The sequence below is a fragment of the Vombatus ursinus genome, unplaced genomic scaffold (assembly GCF_900497805.2).
Source record: "Vombatus ursinus unplaced genomic scaffold, bare-nosed wombat genome assembly UNPS02009994.1, whole genome shotgun sequence".
Taxonomy (NCBI): Eukaryota; Metazoa; Chordata; class Mammalia; order Diprotodontia; family Vombatidae; genus Vombatus; species Vombatus ursinus.
The window spans coordinates 8,216,589-8,235,206 of record NW_020949772.1 but is presented as its reverse complement, the minus strand read 5'-3'; the positions used below and the strand labels follow the sequence as shown (position 1 = coordinate 8,235,206).

Genomic DNA, 18,618 nt, shown 5'->3' with positions numbered 1-18,618 from the left:
AAAGTTCTGAGTTCCAAATTCTTTCCTCCTCTCTCTCACCTTCCCTTTTCTTGAGACAGTAAGCAATCTGATACAGGTTATACATGTGCAATCATGTAAAACATATTTATATATTAGTCATTTTATGAAAGAAAACTTGAACAAAAGAAGAAATGAACAAAAGAAAGTTAAAAATAGTTTGCTTTGGGGGCAGCTAGGTGGCACAGTGAATAGAGCACCAGCCCTAGGGTCAGGAGGACCTGAGTTCAAATCTGGTCTCAAACACTTGACACTTACTAGCTGTGTGACCCTGGGCAAGTCACTTAACCCCATTGCCTAGCCAACAAACAAACAAACAAACAAACAAACATAGTATGCTTCAGTCTGTATTCAGACCCCATCAGTTCTTCCTCTAGAGGCAGGTGGCATTTTTTATCATAGGTCCTTTGGGATTGTCTTAGATCATTGTATTGCTGAGAATAGCTAAATCACTCACAGTTGATCATCGTACAAAATTGCTGTTACTGTATAGAATGTTCTCCTGGATCTGCTCACTTCACTCTGCATCAGTTCATGTAAGTCTTTTCAGGTTTTTCTGAAATCATCCTGCTTGTCATTTCTCATAGCACTTCTCATAGCAATAATATTCCATTATAATTACATACCACATCTTATTCAGTCATTCCCCAATTGATGGACGTGCCCTCAATTTCCAATTCTTGGCCACCACAAAAAGATGCTGTAAGTTTTTTTTTTGTAAAAATATGTTCTTTTCCCTTTTAAAAAGGAATTTCTTTAGGATACAGACCTAGTAATGGTATTGCTGAGTCAAAGAAGTTGCACAGTTTTATAGTCCTTTAGGCATAGTTCCAAATTGCTCTCCAAAATGGTTGGATCAGTTCACAACTTGACCAACAATGCATTAGTATCCCAATTTTCCCACATCCCTTCCAATATTTATCATCTTCCTTTTCTGTCATATTCACCAATCTGATAGGTGTGAAGTGATACCTCAGAGTTGTTTTAATTTGCATTTCTCTAATAAATAGTGATTTAGAGCATTTTTATATGACTATAGCTTTCTTTGATTTGTCTAAAAATGCCCTGTTCATATCCTTTGACCGTTTGTCAATTGGGGAATGACTTGACTCAGTTCTCTATACAGTTGAGAAATTAGACTTTTATCAGAGACGTACGGGGTTTTCTTGGCAAAGACACAGAAATGGTTTGCCATTTCCTTCTCCAGCTCATTTTACAGATGAGGAAACTGAAGCAGACAGGGTGAAATGACTTGCTCAGCGTCACACAGCTAGTAAGTATCTGAGGCCAGATTTGAACTCAGGAAGATGAGTCTTCTTGATTCCAGCCCCAAAAGTTACACTACTTTCCAGTCAAGCTAGCCTACCAGATGCTCCCTGACTTTGGCACAAATTTGTGGAATCGGACTGAATATTTTTTATATGTGTCCTGCCTCCCAGGGCAGCTAGGTGGCACGGTGGATAGAGCACCAGCTCTGAGTCAGGAAGATCTGAGTTCAAATGGCAAACCACTCCAGTATCTCTGCCAAGAAAACCCCAAATGGAGTCACAAAGAGTCAGACAAAACGGAACAACAACCATCTGCCTCCTTATTCAGGTGTGAGGTCTTTAAGAGTCAGGGACTGTGTTTTATTTAATGTATGTATTCCTACCTCCACATCCTTGAACTAGCTCGGGTGTCTGCACATAGTAGGGCCCCATATATATTTTGGTGGAAGTTGTCATAGTTTTTCCATAGCTGATGCTGGACAAAGATCGCCATAACACATCCTGTCCTTTCTTCTCTCAGGCCGGCACTCCTGGCCAGTACTGAAAACTTCACCGTCCTCATAAAGAACAGCATTCAATTCCCAGGCCACAATTACAGCACGTAAGTAGTTTTTCATTCATTCATTTCCTAGGCTACAGCTACTGTTTTATATGAATTCTTTTCCGTTCATTCATTCACTTCCTGGACCCCAACTACAATAGATAAATGGACCCAATTCCTGGCTCCATCCTAAAGACAAAGTGGGTACAACTTTTCCATAAAGATGACTTTGTCACTTGTTTTTTGCTTTTGCAGAAGAAATATCCTGCCAGGAATCAACATTTCCTGTAACTTTCACAAGACCAAAGATCCAGGGTGTCCAATTTTCCGGCTAGGAGATATCTTACAGGAAACAGGAGAAAGTTTTTCATCTGTGGCCGTCCATGTAAGTAGGGCCATTTTGCTATGAAGAGTATCTTCCCAGACATCAGAGTTTGGAGGGGAATAGATAGGCAGTAGCAACCACCATATAAGTTGGGAATATCCAAAAGGGACCAGATTACTGGGATACCATGTCCAGATGGTACCTCCGCTAATCCTTCTAGGTAAATGTAAGCAGTATGGGTATTCCACAAGCCCTTTGGCAAAGGCCTAGTTGCCCTTATAATTAAGAACATGGACTGCCCATACCCCACTAGTATGGAACACACTCCTTCCTCACGTCTACTTTGAAGGATTCCTAACTTCTTCCAGATGTAACTGAAACACTGCCTTTGATATGAAGTCTAATCCTCTCCACTGCTAGGGCCCGTTGTCACTGCCATATAGAGATTTATAATTTATTCAACATATTCATTCTGTATATACTTATGTAGCCCTTACCACAAGCCTCCAAGGACTACTGAGATAATCCCCTGGGAGAAAGAATTAATGGTCACCCACGGTCTGCCTTACTACCCCCATTCATACCCATTGTCCTTTATCTCTCTCCCCTTCTATCTCTTGCTCCAAAACTATAGTCAACACCCCCCACCCCACCCCCTAACATTGCCTCTAGGAAAATGTACATCAACGGATGGCTTTATGGTCCCACTTAGTATCTTTGTGACTTCCCAGGTAATAACACTCCTTCCAGGTCACCACACCTCTTCATGTGTTGTCTCCCCATTAGAATGTAAGCTCCTCAAGGGCAGAGTTCATTTCACTTTTGTATATACAAATAGTGTTCAATAAATTATTTTTATTTATTCATTCATTCATGTGTACTTAACTAATAATATTAGTATAATAATATAGTATATGACAATACTAAATGAACAGAGCTGACAAGTGTTAGAGGAGTCCACAGGAAAGAAAAAGAACTTTTTTGTCAAGGTTGTCAAGGAATGTTTCATGGAAGAAGAGGGATTTCAAATGAGTCAGGAAAGATAGGATTCAGACTGCTAGGATAAAATATAAACTCCTCCATTTAGTTTTTAAAGGCCTTCACCATCAGGCCCAGTTTTATCTTTTCAGTCTCATTAAATAAACATCATTTTTTTTTTTCATTTTAAGATCCAGACAAACTGGTCTTTTCTCTGTTTTTCACATACAACACTCCATCACTCATCACCATATCTTTGCACTAGCTGTCCCCCATGCCTGGGATACACTCATTCCTCATCTCTACCTCCTTACCTTCTCCTCCAAGATGACTTTCCATCTACTTTGGATCAAATGATTCTCTCTCTCTCTCTCTCTCTCTCTCTCTCTCTCTCTCTCTCTCTTACTCTCCATCTATGTGTCTGTCTCTTTCTCTGTCTGTTTCTTTCTCTCTATACATATATCCATCTATATCTATCTATATCACTTTCTAGACCTTAAAGTGCTACCTAAATGTTAGCCATTAGGCTGTTATTTAACTTGTTAGTATGTACCTATTTATGTAAACTCATTAAGATAAAAGCTCCTAGAAGGCAGGACTATTTTTGCTTTTTATTTCTATTCCCAGCACTTAGAACAGGACCTACTTAATAGTAGGTGCTTAATAAATGCTTATTAATTACTGATAGATTCCTTCTTCCTTCAGGACACAGCTCAAGAACCACCTTCTACATCAACACTTTCCTCTTCCCCTCCAGCTGCTAGTGCCCTCCCTCCCTATCCCCTTTGGAATGATTTTGTAATTGTTTGGTATATACTTATTCTGTATTACAGTATGCATGTTACTTATTAACTTTCCCAATGGAATGTAAGCTCCTTGAGGGCAGGGCTCATTTCATTCTTTGTGTTAGTACCTCTAGACCCTAACCCAGAGCTGGAATATAGTAGGTGCTTAATAACTGTTTGTTGATTGATTAGAAAGAAGGCCTCCTAGTTGAAGACAATAGCCTGAGCAAAGGTGTAGAAACATGCTGGGTGTGATGCTGGGAAAGTGAAGACGGTTTGGCTAAAGCAAAAGATTCACCTGCAGGGGCAGCTAGGTGGCACTGAAGTCAGGAAGACCTGAGTTCAAATCCAACCTCAGACACATAACATTCACTAGCTATGTGACTCTGGGCAAGTCACTTAGCCCCAGTTGTCTCACCAAAAGAAAAAAAAAAATATCTGCCTTCATTGTGGTGCAGTCCTTCATGTAAGTTTCTGTTTCCCTTTTCCAGGGTGGAATTGTGGGCATTGAGATCTACTGGGACTGTGACCTAGATGCCTGGTTCCATTCCTGCAGCCCCAAATACAGTTTCCGTCGCCTGGACAACAAGATAAGCAAGAAGTCTTTGCATCCAGAGAGTAGCTGGATGGCTTCAGTTTTATCAGAATCCTTCAGGTACATAAAATCAGTGCATCACGAACCAGGAGCCAGCTCAGCCCTTCAAGTAACATTGAAGAGATTTACCCTCTAGGGCAGGAATTGCCTCAGTTCCATGGTCTTGTATCTATCTAACTTTTTTCCAAACTAACCTGATGCATTGAGAGTAGGGGGTGGTGGAGGGATGGAAATATGTTAGCAAAATACCTAACTGCTGGTGTAGGAGGCATGGAGCATGTTCGATGGGGGTGCCCAGCAGGCCCCCTGCTCTCTTCCACCTGGGGCATTCCTTATGGAGTGCTGAACTGATGGCTTGGCCACTTTCTGAAAAATGTGCTCAGCTCTGAAGACCAGGCACTTTGGAAAAACCCAGCCAACCTTGGATGGTCCTTTGGGTCTCCCTTACCCCCAACCATGAGCGTGGTTGGGATTCTTCACCAGTTTAAGAATTTCTGCTCTCTAGGAGTCCCTATCTCCTTCTTTCTCCCTCTTTCTTTTTTCTTGGAGTCTTCTGGCTTGCCAAAAAGCATGAACCAGGAGGGAGTTGATGAAACAGTGAAGAAGCAGGTAAAATGCTGATTGATCCAGCAATCTCTCACACACATTACAACACTCGTTACAGTGTTCGAAAGAGTTGTAATGCATTTTCTCGTGTTGTAATGCATTGCTATTGGTCAGTTGTTTGAGTTCCGCCTGACTCTTCCTGACCCCAGTTGATGTTTTCTTGGCAAAGGTACTGGAATGGTTTGCCAATTCCTTCTCCAGCTCATTTTACTGATGAGGAAACTGAGGCAGGGTCACACAGCTAGGAAGAGTCTGAGGCCAGATTTGAACTCAAGAAGATGAGTCTTCCTAACCCGCACTCTATCCGCTCTGCCATCTAGTGGCATCGCATGTAACAATAATGTCGTTTAATACCAGTAATGGCTCTGTTGATGGAGTCCAGAATTTGGAGTCTAGAAGACCTCATTTCAAGTAGAGCCTCAGATACTTACCAGCTGTGTGACCCTGCACAAGTTGCTTAACCTCTCCAAGCCTCAGTTTCTTCACCTGTAAAATGGGCACAATAATAGCACTTATCTCATGGGGTTGTTAGGAGAATCAAATAAGTTAATATATGTAAAGTCCTTTGAAAACCTTAAATTCTATATAACTACTAACTATGGTTGTAATGTTTTAAATATCAGCCTCCTGGAAGAGTATAATATTATAATAACAATATAATTATGATATATAATTAGAACATATTATAATATATAATTATGGACATAATTATATTATAATATATTACAAGTAACTTAATTTAAGTTTTTGTCAATGAAAATTTTAGAATCTTTTGCATTTTTAAGTATTTCTTGTGTAGTAAAGGAAATAAATTGCTTACCTGCACCTGATCTATCCTGTATATTAAGCACCTTCCAACTCCCTTTTGGGAAAAGAGAAGGGAATAAACATTTGTTTAATATAGAGTGCCTACTATGTGCCAGGCACTGTGCTAAGCACCTTTTACAATATTATCTAATTTGATCCTTTCCACAATCCTGCAAAGTGGGTACTGTTATTATACCCATTTTACAGGTGAGAAAACTGAGGCCAACAGAAGTAAAGTGACTTGCTCAGTGTCCCACAGCTAATAAGTGATTGAGGCTGCATTTGAACTCAGGTCTTCTAGACTCCAGGCCCAGCACTCTATTCATTGCACCACCTAGCTGCCCTTCCTTGGTCATAAGTCGCACCAAAGCTTTCTTTAAGTCATTTTCCTTGGATCCACACTAAGCATGTAATAAAAGGCAGAGTTTGAGGTAAAGGAGCTTGACTCTTTTTCCCACCTGATCTGCAATCATGGGTCCAGAGCTGAAAGGGTCCGATAAGTTGCAGAGGAGGACTCCTCTTCATGAGTTCAAATCCAGCCTCAGACATTTACTAGCTGTGTAACCTTGGGCAAGCCACCTAACTCCAGCTCCCCTGGGCCCAGCAGCATCTGTGAACTTTGTTCCCCCAGACCAACCAGGAGTGTGCTGGTAAATATTTTTAGAAAGCATGCTCAACACATTTTAAGTTTAATTTATAATATTAAAATTTTCTTCATCACTTTTTTAAGTCTAGCTAATCGATAAAACAGTAACTTCAAGCCATCATTTGCAGCATTTGCTAATGTCTGAGGTGTAAACACTCACTCTGAAAATTTAATAATGCTGGCTCTGAGCACACCCTTGGAACCAATCTTCTCTGCCTCACTTGTCTGTGGATGGCTGGCGGTAAGAGCAGATGGTTTGATGAGAGACTTTAAGAAGTGATAATGAGCCCAGAAATACACTGAAGAAGTCTAGTTCAAATCCTTTGAACAGCAGAAGTGGGACTTCATGTCAGCACTGACCCAAAGCCTGTGTGCCTGAGTCTAGAAGAGGTATTGGGCCAAGGGGTGCTCACTCTCTCACTCTTCCATTAAAGACCCCTCTCAGCTCTGGGCTCATGCGGAAAAGCTGTGTTCAGTCCCAGGGGAGCCCGGTACCCAAAGGGAGAGATCTAGTTCTTTTTTTAAAACATTCTCTGGCTCTTTATACTCCCACACTCAGATGTGGCTCATATATAGGGTAGTCCCCAAAAGGAATAGAAAGATACTCAATATACAAAGTGTATCATGTTCGTTTTCTCTGAGAAGCACTATGGTAGCTCCAGGGAGCACTTATTATAGCACAACCAGCATAGACTGAGGAGCACAGGACTTGACTTTTCAAACTTGCAAGATCCATCTTAGGATCACTGTTAAGTCATCCATGCTCAGGAAAAGAATGAAAAATGAGGAAAGGAAACCAGAGGCCCTGGCTCAAGGTTGTTTAGGGGAGCCCTCACTTTAGCAGCCAGGAGTGAGCAGTGGCCATTTCTGCTGGGATGAGGGAGGTATCCATGCCCCATCCCTCATGGGAAGTCTGAAAGAGAGATAGAGATAGAGACAGAGGGAGAGAGACAGAGAGAGACAGAGATAAAGTGACAGAGACAGAGAGAGACACAGAGAGAGAGAGAGAGAGAGAGAGAGCTACCTGCCACACATGCTTCAAAGACAGGAAGGCAGAGAGAAAAGAAGAAAGAGAAAGAGACAGAGATACAGAGAGAGGAAAGCTATTTCTCCTCCTAAAGTAATGAAGGACCACTTCCTCAGAGGTATCATGAAGGTTGGAGTGGTGGAGACCAAAGGAACATTCAAGGTTTGCTCTGCCATCATGAAACTCCAAGTATTTCAGAGCCGAGTAAGTTTTCCTGGAAACTTTTTTTTTTTTCCCATTGAAGTAGGTTAGGGCTTGGTATTGGGATGATCTAAGTCCTGCATGGGACTTTTTCAAAGAGTTGTTCAGTTGTTTCAGCTGTGTCCTCAATTCTTCATGATCCCATTTGGGGTTTTCTTAGCAAAGATACTAGAGTGGTTTATCATTTCCTCCTGCAAATATTCATTATTTCCTGTGTTGTTTTGAGGTCATGCCCCATATCAGAATGGTAGACTAGAAGCCAAGAGACCTAGTTAGAACGTAAGCTCCTTGAGAGAAAGAATCATTTCATTCATTGCATTTTATCCGCAATGCCTAGCAAAGTGTCTGGCTCATGGTAGGCATCTAATAAATGCTTGTTGATTGACTGATTATGTCTGGGGTCTCCAGTCCCTAACTCAGTGCCCGGTACATAGTAGGTGCTTCATGAATACCATTTGGTTGATTGATTTCTTGATTACTAGTCCTGTTTCTGCTACTAACTCTTAAAAAAGACCCTTCCTCTTTTGGCATCCTCACTCTTTTCATCTGTAAAATGGACACATCTTACGAGGAGACAATGTAGTATAATGGAAAGAACGATAGATGTGTAGTCTGAGTAGCTGAGTTTGAGACTAGCTTAGTCCCTTGCCTCCTGTATGGTCTTGGCGAAATCATTTGACCTCTGTGGTCTCCTCATGGGTGTTGGACCAATGTTAACTAATTGCTCCCAATCCAGTAATCTCTCTGGTACTCATCAGCTCTAGAATTCTATTTCCTCCCCTCTGTCCTCATGAACTACCCCAAACTTAAAAGCCTCACCCAGTAGTGGACACTCAACAATTACTTGTTCAGTTGTTGACTTGTGTGGGGTATATTTATTTACCTAAAGGCTGTTCAGGTGTAGACACCTGATGGAAAGGTGTCTTTATTTGGTGTAAATGGAGTTCCATTTAGAGAAGAATCCAATTCAATTCAACGAACATTTAGTAAGTGCCTACTATGTGCCAGGCACTATGCTAAGCTCTGGGGATACAAAAGAGGCAAAAGACAGTCCCTACCCTCAAGGAGCTTACAGTCTAGTGGGGGAAACAACATGCAAGCAAATATATACAAAGCAAGTCATATATAGGATAGGCAGGAAGTGGCAGTAGACAGAGTGCTGGCCTTGGAATCAGGAAGATTCATCTTCTAGAGTTCAAACCCAGCCTCAGATACTTCCTACCTGTGTGACCCTAAACAAGTCACTTAACCTTGTTCGCCTCAGTTTCCTCATCTGCAAAATGAGCTGGAGAAGGAAATGGCAAACCACTCCAGTATCTCTGCCAAGAAAACCCCAAATGGGGTCACAAAGAGTCGGACACAACTGAAAGAATTGAATAAGTATGATAAACACACACACAGTGTCCCAAAAGTCTTAGCACAGTTTTAAGTTTTAATAACTTAAATAAACAAATAATTAAATGATTATTCAAATGTGAACATTTTTCTTGTAGTACCCATTGTAATTATCAAGTGACTCCTTTTTGGACTGCACGCTAAGTTCATTTCTTTCCATTCTATCTTCAAAATGGAAGTTTTGACCTTCAATAGCTTCAAACTGCCCTCAGACTTTTGGGGGACCTTGCATATATCAAAATACTTAGGCTTTATAATAACAGAGGGCGTATTCTTAATCATCTTCTCCCCACATGTTTAATATAATAACATCTAATATTTATAATAAAACAATAACATTTAAATCTTACTTTAATTTAGCAAGCATTTATTAAATAGCTATGCTCAAGTTCTAGGAAATAAAAGAACAAAAGTAACAGCGGCTCAATGGCTAAAGGGCTGAACTAGGAGTCAGAAAGACCTGAGTTCAAATCCAGCATCAGACACTTACTATATATAAAACACTGGGCAAGTCACTTTACCTCTGTGTACCTCAGTTTCCTCCTCTGTAAAATGGGGGTAACTGGGGGCAGCTAGGTGGTGCAGTGGATAGAGCACCAACCCTGGAGTCAGGAGGACCTCAGTTCAAATCCGGCCTCAGTCACTTGATGCTAGCTGTGTGACCCTGGGCAAGTCACTTAACCCCAATTGCCTCACAAAAAATTAAATTAAATTAAAAAGAAAAAGAAAATGTGGATAACTATAGTGCCTACTTCCCAATCAAATGAGGTAATAGTGGTAAAGCTCTTTGGAGACCTCAAAGTGATAAACAAATGTGAGCTTTTCTACTTGTAATCTCTTCTGATCATCACCAACAACCCTATGAGTTGGGTGCTATTATTATATCCTAGTACACAGATGAGAAAACTGAGGTTCAGAGCAGCTGTGACTTGCGCGTGGCCACAACGACTAGTAAGGCCAAGAGGTATGATTTAAACCTAGATCCCTACCGGCTCCAAATCAAGCACTCTTCCTACTATGTCAGTTCTTTTTTTTTTTTTTAATTAGGCAATTGGGGTTAAGTGACTTACCCAGGGTCACACAGCTAGTAAGTATCAAGTGTTTGGTCTGAGGTCACATTTGAACTCAGGTCCTCCTGACTTCAGGGCTGGTACTCTATCCACTGTGCCACCTAGCTGCCCCTTACATCAGTTCTAAAAGAAGAAACGCACAAAGGGGACAAAGATTGGGGGTGGAGGGAGTAGGGTTGACCTTCTGTGCCATACAATTCAAGCTTTATTAATCATCCATTTCAAAAGACTAGAACTCTCAGGTTTTAGCAAAGACAGCAGAGGAGGGTCATTTGTACATTTGGCAGGGCCTGATACGTAGTAAGCATTTAGTAAATGCTTGAGAACTGCTGACTTCTTCTGTTCCTGTGTCCCTGCTCCATATGCTGGGACCTACGCCACCTCCAATTATTGGTATGCAAGGACGAGCTCTCTTAGTGTTCTAAGCCTTTAATGATAGCCTAGAAGGCAATGCCATTACATCCCAAGAAGTAATAGGACTGCTGGAGTTTGATTTTAAACGTCGCTATTCTCTGGTTGTACTCATAAAGGTTTTAATGACCTAGAGCTGGCGATTTGTTCATTTTAATGCCAAATTAGAAAGCAGCTACTCACTGTGTAATTGATGAACTGTATTGATCTTGGATTAGTAGAGACGGGGACATGGGGATGCTTCCTACCCTATCCTACCCTAACTTAGCCCTGAGAGCAATTCTTGGGTTCGTATTGGAGTCTTAGGCCTGAAGAACAAAGCCACACTAGAAAATGGACCAGCAGGCATTACCTCTCACTCCCTCTTGAAGGCAGGGCCTCCCAGAGTGCAAAATGACTTGGACATTTTAGAACGAAAGAACTGGGCACAGTTTTTTTAAACACTTTGGTGACTGGCTTACTAAGGGAGTTGGGTCAATCCCAACCCAACATTGTTCATCAGTACAAGGACTTATGTGACCTTAGAGACTGGCCCCAAATGCATGCAAGCACCACTTACCCTTTCTTCAGACCCCTCTCCTTTATTTTAGCGGCATGGAGTGGCAGAGTGGATAGAGCGATGGAAGCCAAGTCAAAAAGCATTTATTAAGTACTTAGTATATGCCAGGCACTGTGCTGAGTACTGGGGAAGAGACAACTCTTCTCTTAAGGACCTTATATTCTAATGGGTGAAGACCACACATAAAAGGGATATGGGGGAGGTATCTGCATTGGGGGCCGCAGTGTAGCAGCCAGGAAAAAGAAACATGGCTTCCTCAAAATGGAGATTCTGGGAGGAACTCGCCAATGAAAGAAGGGGTCCCATAAGGATGGAGGAAGAAGGCAGCTAAAGTATAGGTTCAAATCCTGCTTTAGACATGTCCTAGCTATGTGACCCTGGGCAAGGCACTTGATCACTTAATGCCTCAGTTTCCTCATCTCCAAAATGAAGGAGGCTCTAAGATCTCTTCCAGCTCCAAATTTCTCAGTCAGATCCAGTTTTCTATACTATGCCCATAAGGTCCAGTTTCTTTGCCAACCTGGGTGTGATCCTACCCCATCATCCAGATCCATTGAGATTCAAGGTCCTAGTCTTATCTCAGCACAAGGAAGGACATTTGCTTCTTTGTTTTTATTTATTTTTCTTCCCTTGACAGCATCCCCAGAGACTTCTAACTGCGGATTCATTCCCTCTTATAGATATGCCAAATACTATATGGAAGAGGGTAGAGAAAAACGGACTCTCATAAAAGCTGTCGGGATCCGATTTGACATTCTGGTTTTTGGCACGGTAAGTATTGCCTGCTCTCCCCCACGCCCACCCATCCCCTTACCTTCTCTGCTTGTGTGTAGAACCAATCAGAGCTTTTCTGACTCAGTAATCACAAGCTAGCTCTCATGCAATTAAACTGGGAAAGAAACAACCTTATGCTTTATAATTAATAATTACAGGAAAGACTACAAGGGAATGCTAACATTTGGATGATCATTTATTTATGCATTTCTTTGTTTATTTATCTCTTTATTTGTCTATTCATTTTTGTTTGTCTACTAATTTATTCATTTGTTTGCTTGTTTGAGACCGATTCACCTTATCTTTCCGAGGATGGAGGTGCAGCTTGGAAACTTTAACCTGCTCCATTTTCCCTAGCTAGGCTGGTTTGCCCCCTCCTTAAGTGGCCTGGTGACACCATATGAGCATCAGACTTAGAATGGACACTTCATCAGTTTGGCCCTTTGGAAGCACAGAATCCCCAAACTCAATTGATCCACCAGCCTCAGTCTCCCCCGCACCCAGGACTACAGGCACGTGCTACAATGCCTAATTAACATCTGAATTTATGAAAATTCTGCTGGTGGTTGTTAAGTTTGCCAGCATGTTATAATTATTGAATAATAATAATGATGATGCTAACAATGTTCATACAAGGCTGTGTGGCATAGTAGCTAAGGAGTCCTCAGAGTCCGGGATACCTGGTTTCAAATCCTGCCACTGACACATCCTGGCTAATGTCCCCAGGCTACTCTGGAAGCAGAGTTGCAGATAAGCAAAATGGAATTCCCTCATCCAGAATCAGTCTATTTAACTCATTCACATAGTGATTATATGGTGTGCAAAGTATTAACAACAACCCTGAAAGGCAGAAATTGCAATAGTATTTTTCTCATTTTAGAGGGAAGGAAACTGAGGCTCATGCCTGATGTCCAAAGCAAGAGCCCATTATATCTGTACATAGGCAACAGGATGACAAAGACACATGGGGAGGAATTTGTGCTATGCTTGCTAGCTGGTACCAGCCAAGACAACCCTGCAGATCTGTGGTGGGGTGGCTGGTTCAAAAGTCTCACTTTCTAGAGGAAAAATGATTCAGCGCTAGCCTTTCCTTCAATTGGTTGTCTCCAGAAGGAACTTCTAAGATCAGAGATTCCTCCAGGCCCAAATAGATCCAAGCTGAATCATGGGAACAAGGTATATGCAAATCAAATGCAAATCAGACCCCTTGAAACCTTTCAGTCACTCTCAGCCTGTCTGTCAACTTAACCTTATTGTGACATTTCCCACGAGCGCTGTAATGGCTCTGCCAATTTCTGCCATTCAATGGGTGTCCCCATGACATTCCATCAAGGGAAATTGTGATGTTTGGGCCCAGGCTCTTCCATCCTGAATTTTAAATAACCTTTTCCACTTTATTTCAGGGAGGAAAGTTTGACATTATCCAGCTGATCGTGTACCTGGGCTCCACTATCTCCTACTTTGGTTTGGTAAGCAATTTTATTTTCTATATTTCTGAAACCTTTTTGGCTCAAGAGTTCTAATCTTTTTTTTTTCTTTTTTCTCCCCTTAGGCCACGGTGTTGATTGACTTTCTGATTCAGGTGTACGCAAAGAACTGTTGTCGATCTCGGTTTTATTCCTGGTGTAAGGTCTGTGAGCCCTGTTCTGTCAATGAATACTACTACGAAAAGAAATATGAAATCATTGGCCAACCTAAATCGGTAAGAGCTGCTGTCTTCCTCAACTTAATGCCAGAAACCTGCTGTGATTTAAAAAAAGTCAGTTGGAACCAGAGGCTCATGGGTCAAGACCTAGAAGTGACCTCACAGTTCATGTAGTCCAGCTGCTTTATTTTACAGATGAGAAACTGAAGGCTGGGAAAGTTAAGTAACTTGTCCAAGGTTACAAAGCTGGTAAGCATCAGAGGAGGATTTTTACCTCATAAAGGACACCAGCATCCTGGGTCTGATCCACTATGTGCTGCTGAACTTTGCTGTTCTTTACTCACAGACTACTCTCCTAACCTTGTCCCAAAGTCTTCTCAGGCTATACCATTGTTTATAAGGTCACTCCAGACAAAAATGGGAAGCAGAAGGATAAGGAAAATAAGCTTGATAATTTGGCCAAGAGGGGGGCTCTCAGAGTAGGGAATCCGCCATGTTGGATTGAAGCGGCAAAACAGCAACTGAAGAATTCAGCCCTCCTTCTTTAGGCTTCATGTTATACATGTTGATGAGATCCCAGACCAAGTCTTCATTAAGCACCTACTATGTGCTAGGCAGTGGGCTAAGTGCTGGGGTTACAAATAGATTGTAACTTGGTTTGCCTTACTTAGTCCTACTCTCCGAAGGCCAGTTCTATTACGCCCTCCAAGCCTCAGGGTTCTCAGGTATCCTGAAAAGGTTGGGGAGTCTCTGTTCTCTAAGGCTGGCTTAAGCCTTCACCAATTACGTTCTTCATTTTGGGGACCCAATGACTAGCCCCCTGATTCTGTTTAAACACTAAATATCAGGGGAATATTTACTTCAAAGTTATACAGAATATACAGACAAACATTTCTTACAACAGTTGGGCCTTGATACCGTGTGGGGAACAGAGGAGATTAGGCTCACAATTGTTCAACTGTTCAGGATCAAAACCCTACTGAGCTAGCATCCTAGACCCTTGTTTCTTAGGGCTTCACTGCTAGACTGGCTGTAACACAAGGCCTGAATTCCTGGACTCCTGGATCCCAATTGCTTGAACTCCTAGGTTATTTGCTCTATCCAAAACTGAAAAGGACCACAAGAGGGGAAAAAAAAAAAACTCAGGTCTGTTTCTCGGAGCTGTGTGGCCTATGGGAAATGTGAGGGAGGTGGCCCTCAGATCCTCTCTCGTTACTGAATGGTGTCACCTGTTATGAGTGAAGAAGTCCTTCATCCTTAGATGTAAATGCAAATGCAGGAAAAGCCTAAATGTGCTCAGTCAGGTTGTTTTAAAGACACAGACAGTTCCAGCTATGAGGATGCTGGAAAAAGACTGCTCCCAACCCCAAGGTAGGCCAACACAGAATGTCTATGCATGCACCAGTTCTCCTGTCTTCCAGAAGCAGATCCCCCAGCATCTCCCATGTAGATGACCCCATTTTGGTGGTCTAGACATAGACCAAACCCCCATTACACAAAGAAAAAGGAAAAATAGTACCTGCCCTCAAGTAGTTAAATTTCTAAATAGTGAGATAACATATAAACAAATAAATACACACTAGATAAATACAGAGTAGAAGGAAAGTAGCCTTGATATTGGGGTATTATATAAAGTGCTATGTGATATTAAATCTCAAGGATTTAGGGTTTACAAAAACATCACAGGGTTTTTGTTTTTTTAATTCAAGAATATAAATATCTTTCCTTTATGGCATGGTTGAATGCAGTACTCCTTGTCTATTATATAGCTTTCTAAAACCTTAAATAAACATCCAGCTTCATGAAAAAAAAAAACCCAACAGTTTTTTAGAACCGAAATTGGGATGAAATTATTGTATGGGATTTGGAAGAGGTAATCAGATATTTCTAAATATTTCATTTTGCTATATTACAGAATTTCAGGCATTTTCTTATTTTAAAGTATTAATAATTGAGGAAATGCAAATAATTTCAGAAGTTTATAAATGATACTTAGACGTGATCAACTTAGGCTGTAAGCAGTAAACATGCAGAAAATTCTTCTAATGGGTAATGTCTAAGATTGGTAGTCAAGGTATCTGGGTTCCATTTCTGACTCATAGATGGATTTGGGAGTTGAATTGATGGACATTATTAAAGCTGCAGGTGGGTCTCAATATCTTGAGAGATGAAACAAGGATAATACTTGCCTTTGAATAACTAGGTAGTGCGTTGGATAAAATGCTGGGCCTAGAGTCAGGAAGACTCATCTTCCTGAGTTCAAATCTGGTCTCAGACACTTATTAGCTGGGTGACCCTGGGCAAGTCACTTCACCCAGTTTGCCTCAGTTTCCTCACCTGTAAAATGAGCTGGAGAAGGAAATGGCAAACCACTCCAGTGTCTTTGCCAAGAAAACCCCAAATGGTGTCATGAAGAGTCAGATACAACTAAAAAAATGACTGAATAAAATACCCTTGGACAATGACTGTAAAGTGACTTCTCATGGAAGAAAGATCCAACACTCTCGTTTTAATTAACAAGTATTAAGTATTTATTAAGCACCTACTATGTTCCAGGCACTGTGCTAAGCACTGGAGGCCCTGTGAGGCCTGGAGAGGTGAAGTAACTTGTCCAAGGTCACTAGCTAATAGGTGGTAAAGATGGGGTTCATACTAAGAACCTCAGGTCCTGGACATAGAGCTCTTTTCACTGTCAGTCCCAATCTGCTGAGTGTTCATAATTATTAATAGACCATTTTTTCTTAACCTTTTTTTATTCTAGACATTAAAGTATGTTTCTTTTGTGGATGAGCCGAACATTAGGATGATAAATCAAGATTCGCTAGAAGAAAGTTTGCAAGATATAGAGGGTGAAGAAAGTCCAGTAAGTTAAACCACTTAGGTTGATGGTGCATGAATGAAAAAAAGGGGGGAAATCAGTTGAGCAAAACTGAACAATATATTGGAAAAGTCTGACATTGTATGAAGTATTCAGCACCACAGTCCTCCACCTTTGCAAAGAAGTGCAGGGCGCCTGTCATTTTTCTTCTCTAGCATCTAGCAAGGTACTCTGAATTTAATAAATGGCTTTCTAATCAAATGAAATTGATTTGTGTCTGTAAGGAGGCAGGTGAGGAATTCAGCTCCATTACCACTTAAGGAAGTACAGATGCAGAGACCCATCTCCTAAGTCAGGAGTAGGGAACCTGCGGCCTCGAGGCCACATGTGGCTTTCTATGTCCTCAAGGGTGGCTCTTTGACTGAATCCAAACTGGCCTCGAGGCCACAGGTTCCTCACTCCTGTAAGTAGTTGGATGGGGATATGTCATTTTGGATGAGTCTGGAACCTTGTCTTTTGCAGAGACCCCAAAAGGATTTCAAAGACTTGGACAAGCTGTCCCCACCACCATGCCCTGACTCCAGCCCCAGTCCTGCAACCCCAGAAGAAATGCAGGTTCTTAATGAAGAGCCAAGTTCTCAATCCCAAGAAAGGCCCGAGTGGTGCCGCTGTGGACAGTGCCGCCCATCCCAACTGCCAGAAAGCAGCAAGTTCATAGAGGAGCTCTGCTGCCGCAAGATGGAGGGTCCCTGCATCACCACCTCAGTCGTTTTTGAGGAGCTGGTCCTCTCCAGGGACAACCTGCGCTTCATCTTGCTCTACCAAGAGCCCTTGCTGGAGATGGATGCAGATGCCTTGAATGACCAGCTCCGTCACTGTGCCTACAGGCGCTACATTGACTGGCGCTTTGGCTCTGAGGACATGGCCACCTTTGCTATCCTCCCCAGCTGCTGCCGGTGGAAGATCCGGGAACAATTTCCCAAGAAGGATGGAAAGTACGCTGGCTTCAGGAGTTCTAAGAGACACAACTGGAGAGGCGGATCTCTCAGCCCTCATTCTTTTAAAGATTTATATGTCTAAAGGTCTGCATTAAGATTAGTCAACAAACTTTGAGACAAGGAAACATATTGTTTTCCTGCCTTGAAGCTCTGTATGCATAACATCCAATAGGAAAAACAATAGATTGAGGGTTAGGAGACCCAGGTTCTAGTCACTGCTCTGACAGTTTGGTAATTACTTATTTGGCCCTAAGCAAACCCCTTAGTCTCTGTATACCTGCTAGCTTATCAGTCTTGGCAGCCTTATTTAGCCCCTTGTCTGTCTTTGAATACTATGGTAGCTAGGTGGTGCAGTGAATTGAACTCTGGACCTGAAGTCAGAAAGACCTAAGTTTAAATCTGCCCTTGTGTATTTTTCCTAGCTGTGTGAATCTGGGCAAGTCATTTAACCTCTGTCTACCTCAGTTTACTTGCCTGCAAAATGAGAATAATAATGACACCTACTTCCCAGGATTGTTGTGAGGATAAGATGAGATAATATTTGTAAAGCTTTTTGCAAACCTTAATATGCTATATAAATGCTGGCTGTTATCATTATCTATCTCATTAAGACATTCCAACATATGAGGCACTAAACAAAAGCTGTGAATGAATGTTAGACTTCTTGGTGCATCTAAAAAGAAGTAACATGCTTGACAGTGTAGATACTGGCCTGAGAAAGTGAAGCGCTACCGAATTCGGGCTATGTAAAAACATAATGGCATCTTTTAATTCTTTTATTGTTATTTGCTACCCCCAACCCTGAAACCGTAAAGAGAAGAGTCTCATTTACCCTAAACCAAGGCCATGAGAACAAGACTCTACTTCTCTAAGATGGATAAATCACTTACAAGGTCAACCATGAGGTCAACCAGTGCCCTGTGCCCCATCCCTCCTGCCTTTTCATCTTCCTTCACCCCCCTCCATCAGGTATAATACTCAGAGATCCCTAAAATGTAGATTTTGAAGCAGAAGCAACAGTTCCCACCTCATTTCTCCACCAATCATTCCTTTAGAATCCCGGAGAATTGAGAAAATCAGTGCTGCATCATTAATGCATGTTGTAGTACGACTAACTCTATATATCATGCGAAAGGTTGGAAGTTGGCTTT

The 18,618-nt window shown here is 41.7% G+C and overlaps 1 protein-coding gene across 2 annotated transcripts in view; it reads left to right on the top strand.

Annotated features, from left to right (window-relative positions):
• LOC114036843 (P2X purinoceptor 7-like) overlaps positions 1 to 17,879 on the top strand; it is a 28,937-nt gene extending 11,058 nt beyond the window's left edge. The window contains exons 1-9 of one of the 2 annotated variants that reach the window (XM_027853566.1): positions 1,373 to 1,614; positions 1,807 to 1,887; positions 2,083 to 2,212; positions 4,407 to 4,570; positions 11,913 to 12,003; positions 13,410 to 13,475; positions 13,559 to 13,708; positions 16,413 to 16,514; positions 16,992 to 17,879. In XM_027853566.1, the coding sequence (XP_027709367.1) occupies positions 1,388 to 1,614; positions 1,807 to 1,887; positions 2,083 to 2,212; positions 4,407 to 4,570; positions 11,913 to 12,003; positions 13,410 to 13,475; positions 13,559 to 13,708; positions 16,413 to 16,514; positions 16,992 to 17,549 (1,569 nt within the window). In that variant the 5' untranslated portion in view covers positions 1,373 to 1,387 and the 3' untranslated portion in view covers positions 17,550 to 17,879. Of the gene's footprint in view, positions 1 to 1,372; positions 1,615 to 1,806; positions 1,888 to 2,082; positions 2,213 to 4,406; positions 4,571 to 11,912; positions 12,004 to 13,409; positions 13,476 to 13,558; positions 13,709 to 16,412; positions 16,515 to 16,991 lie in introns of those variants that run through there. The other variant, XM_027853565.1, reaches the window with a different exon arrangement.
• The last annotated feature ends 739 nt before the right edge of the window (positions 17,880 to 18,618 follow it).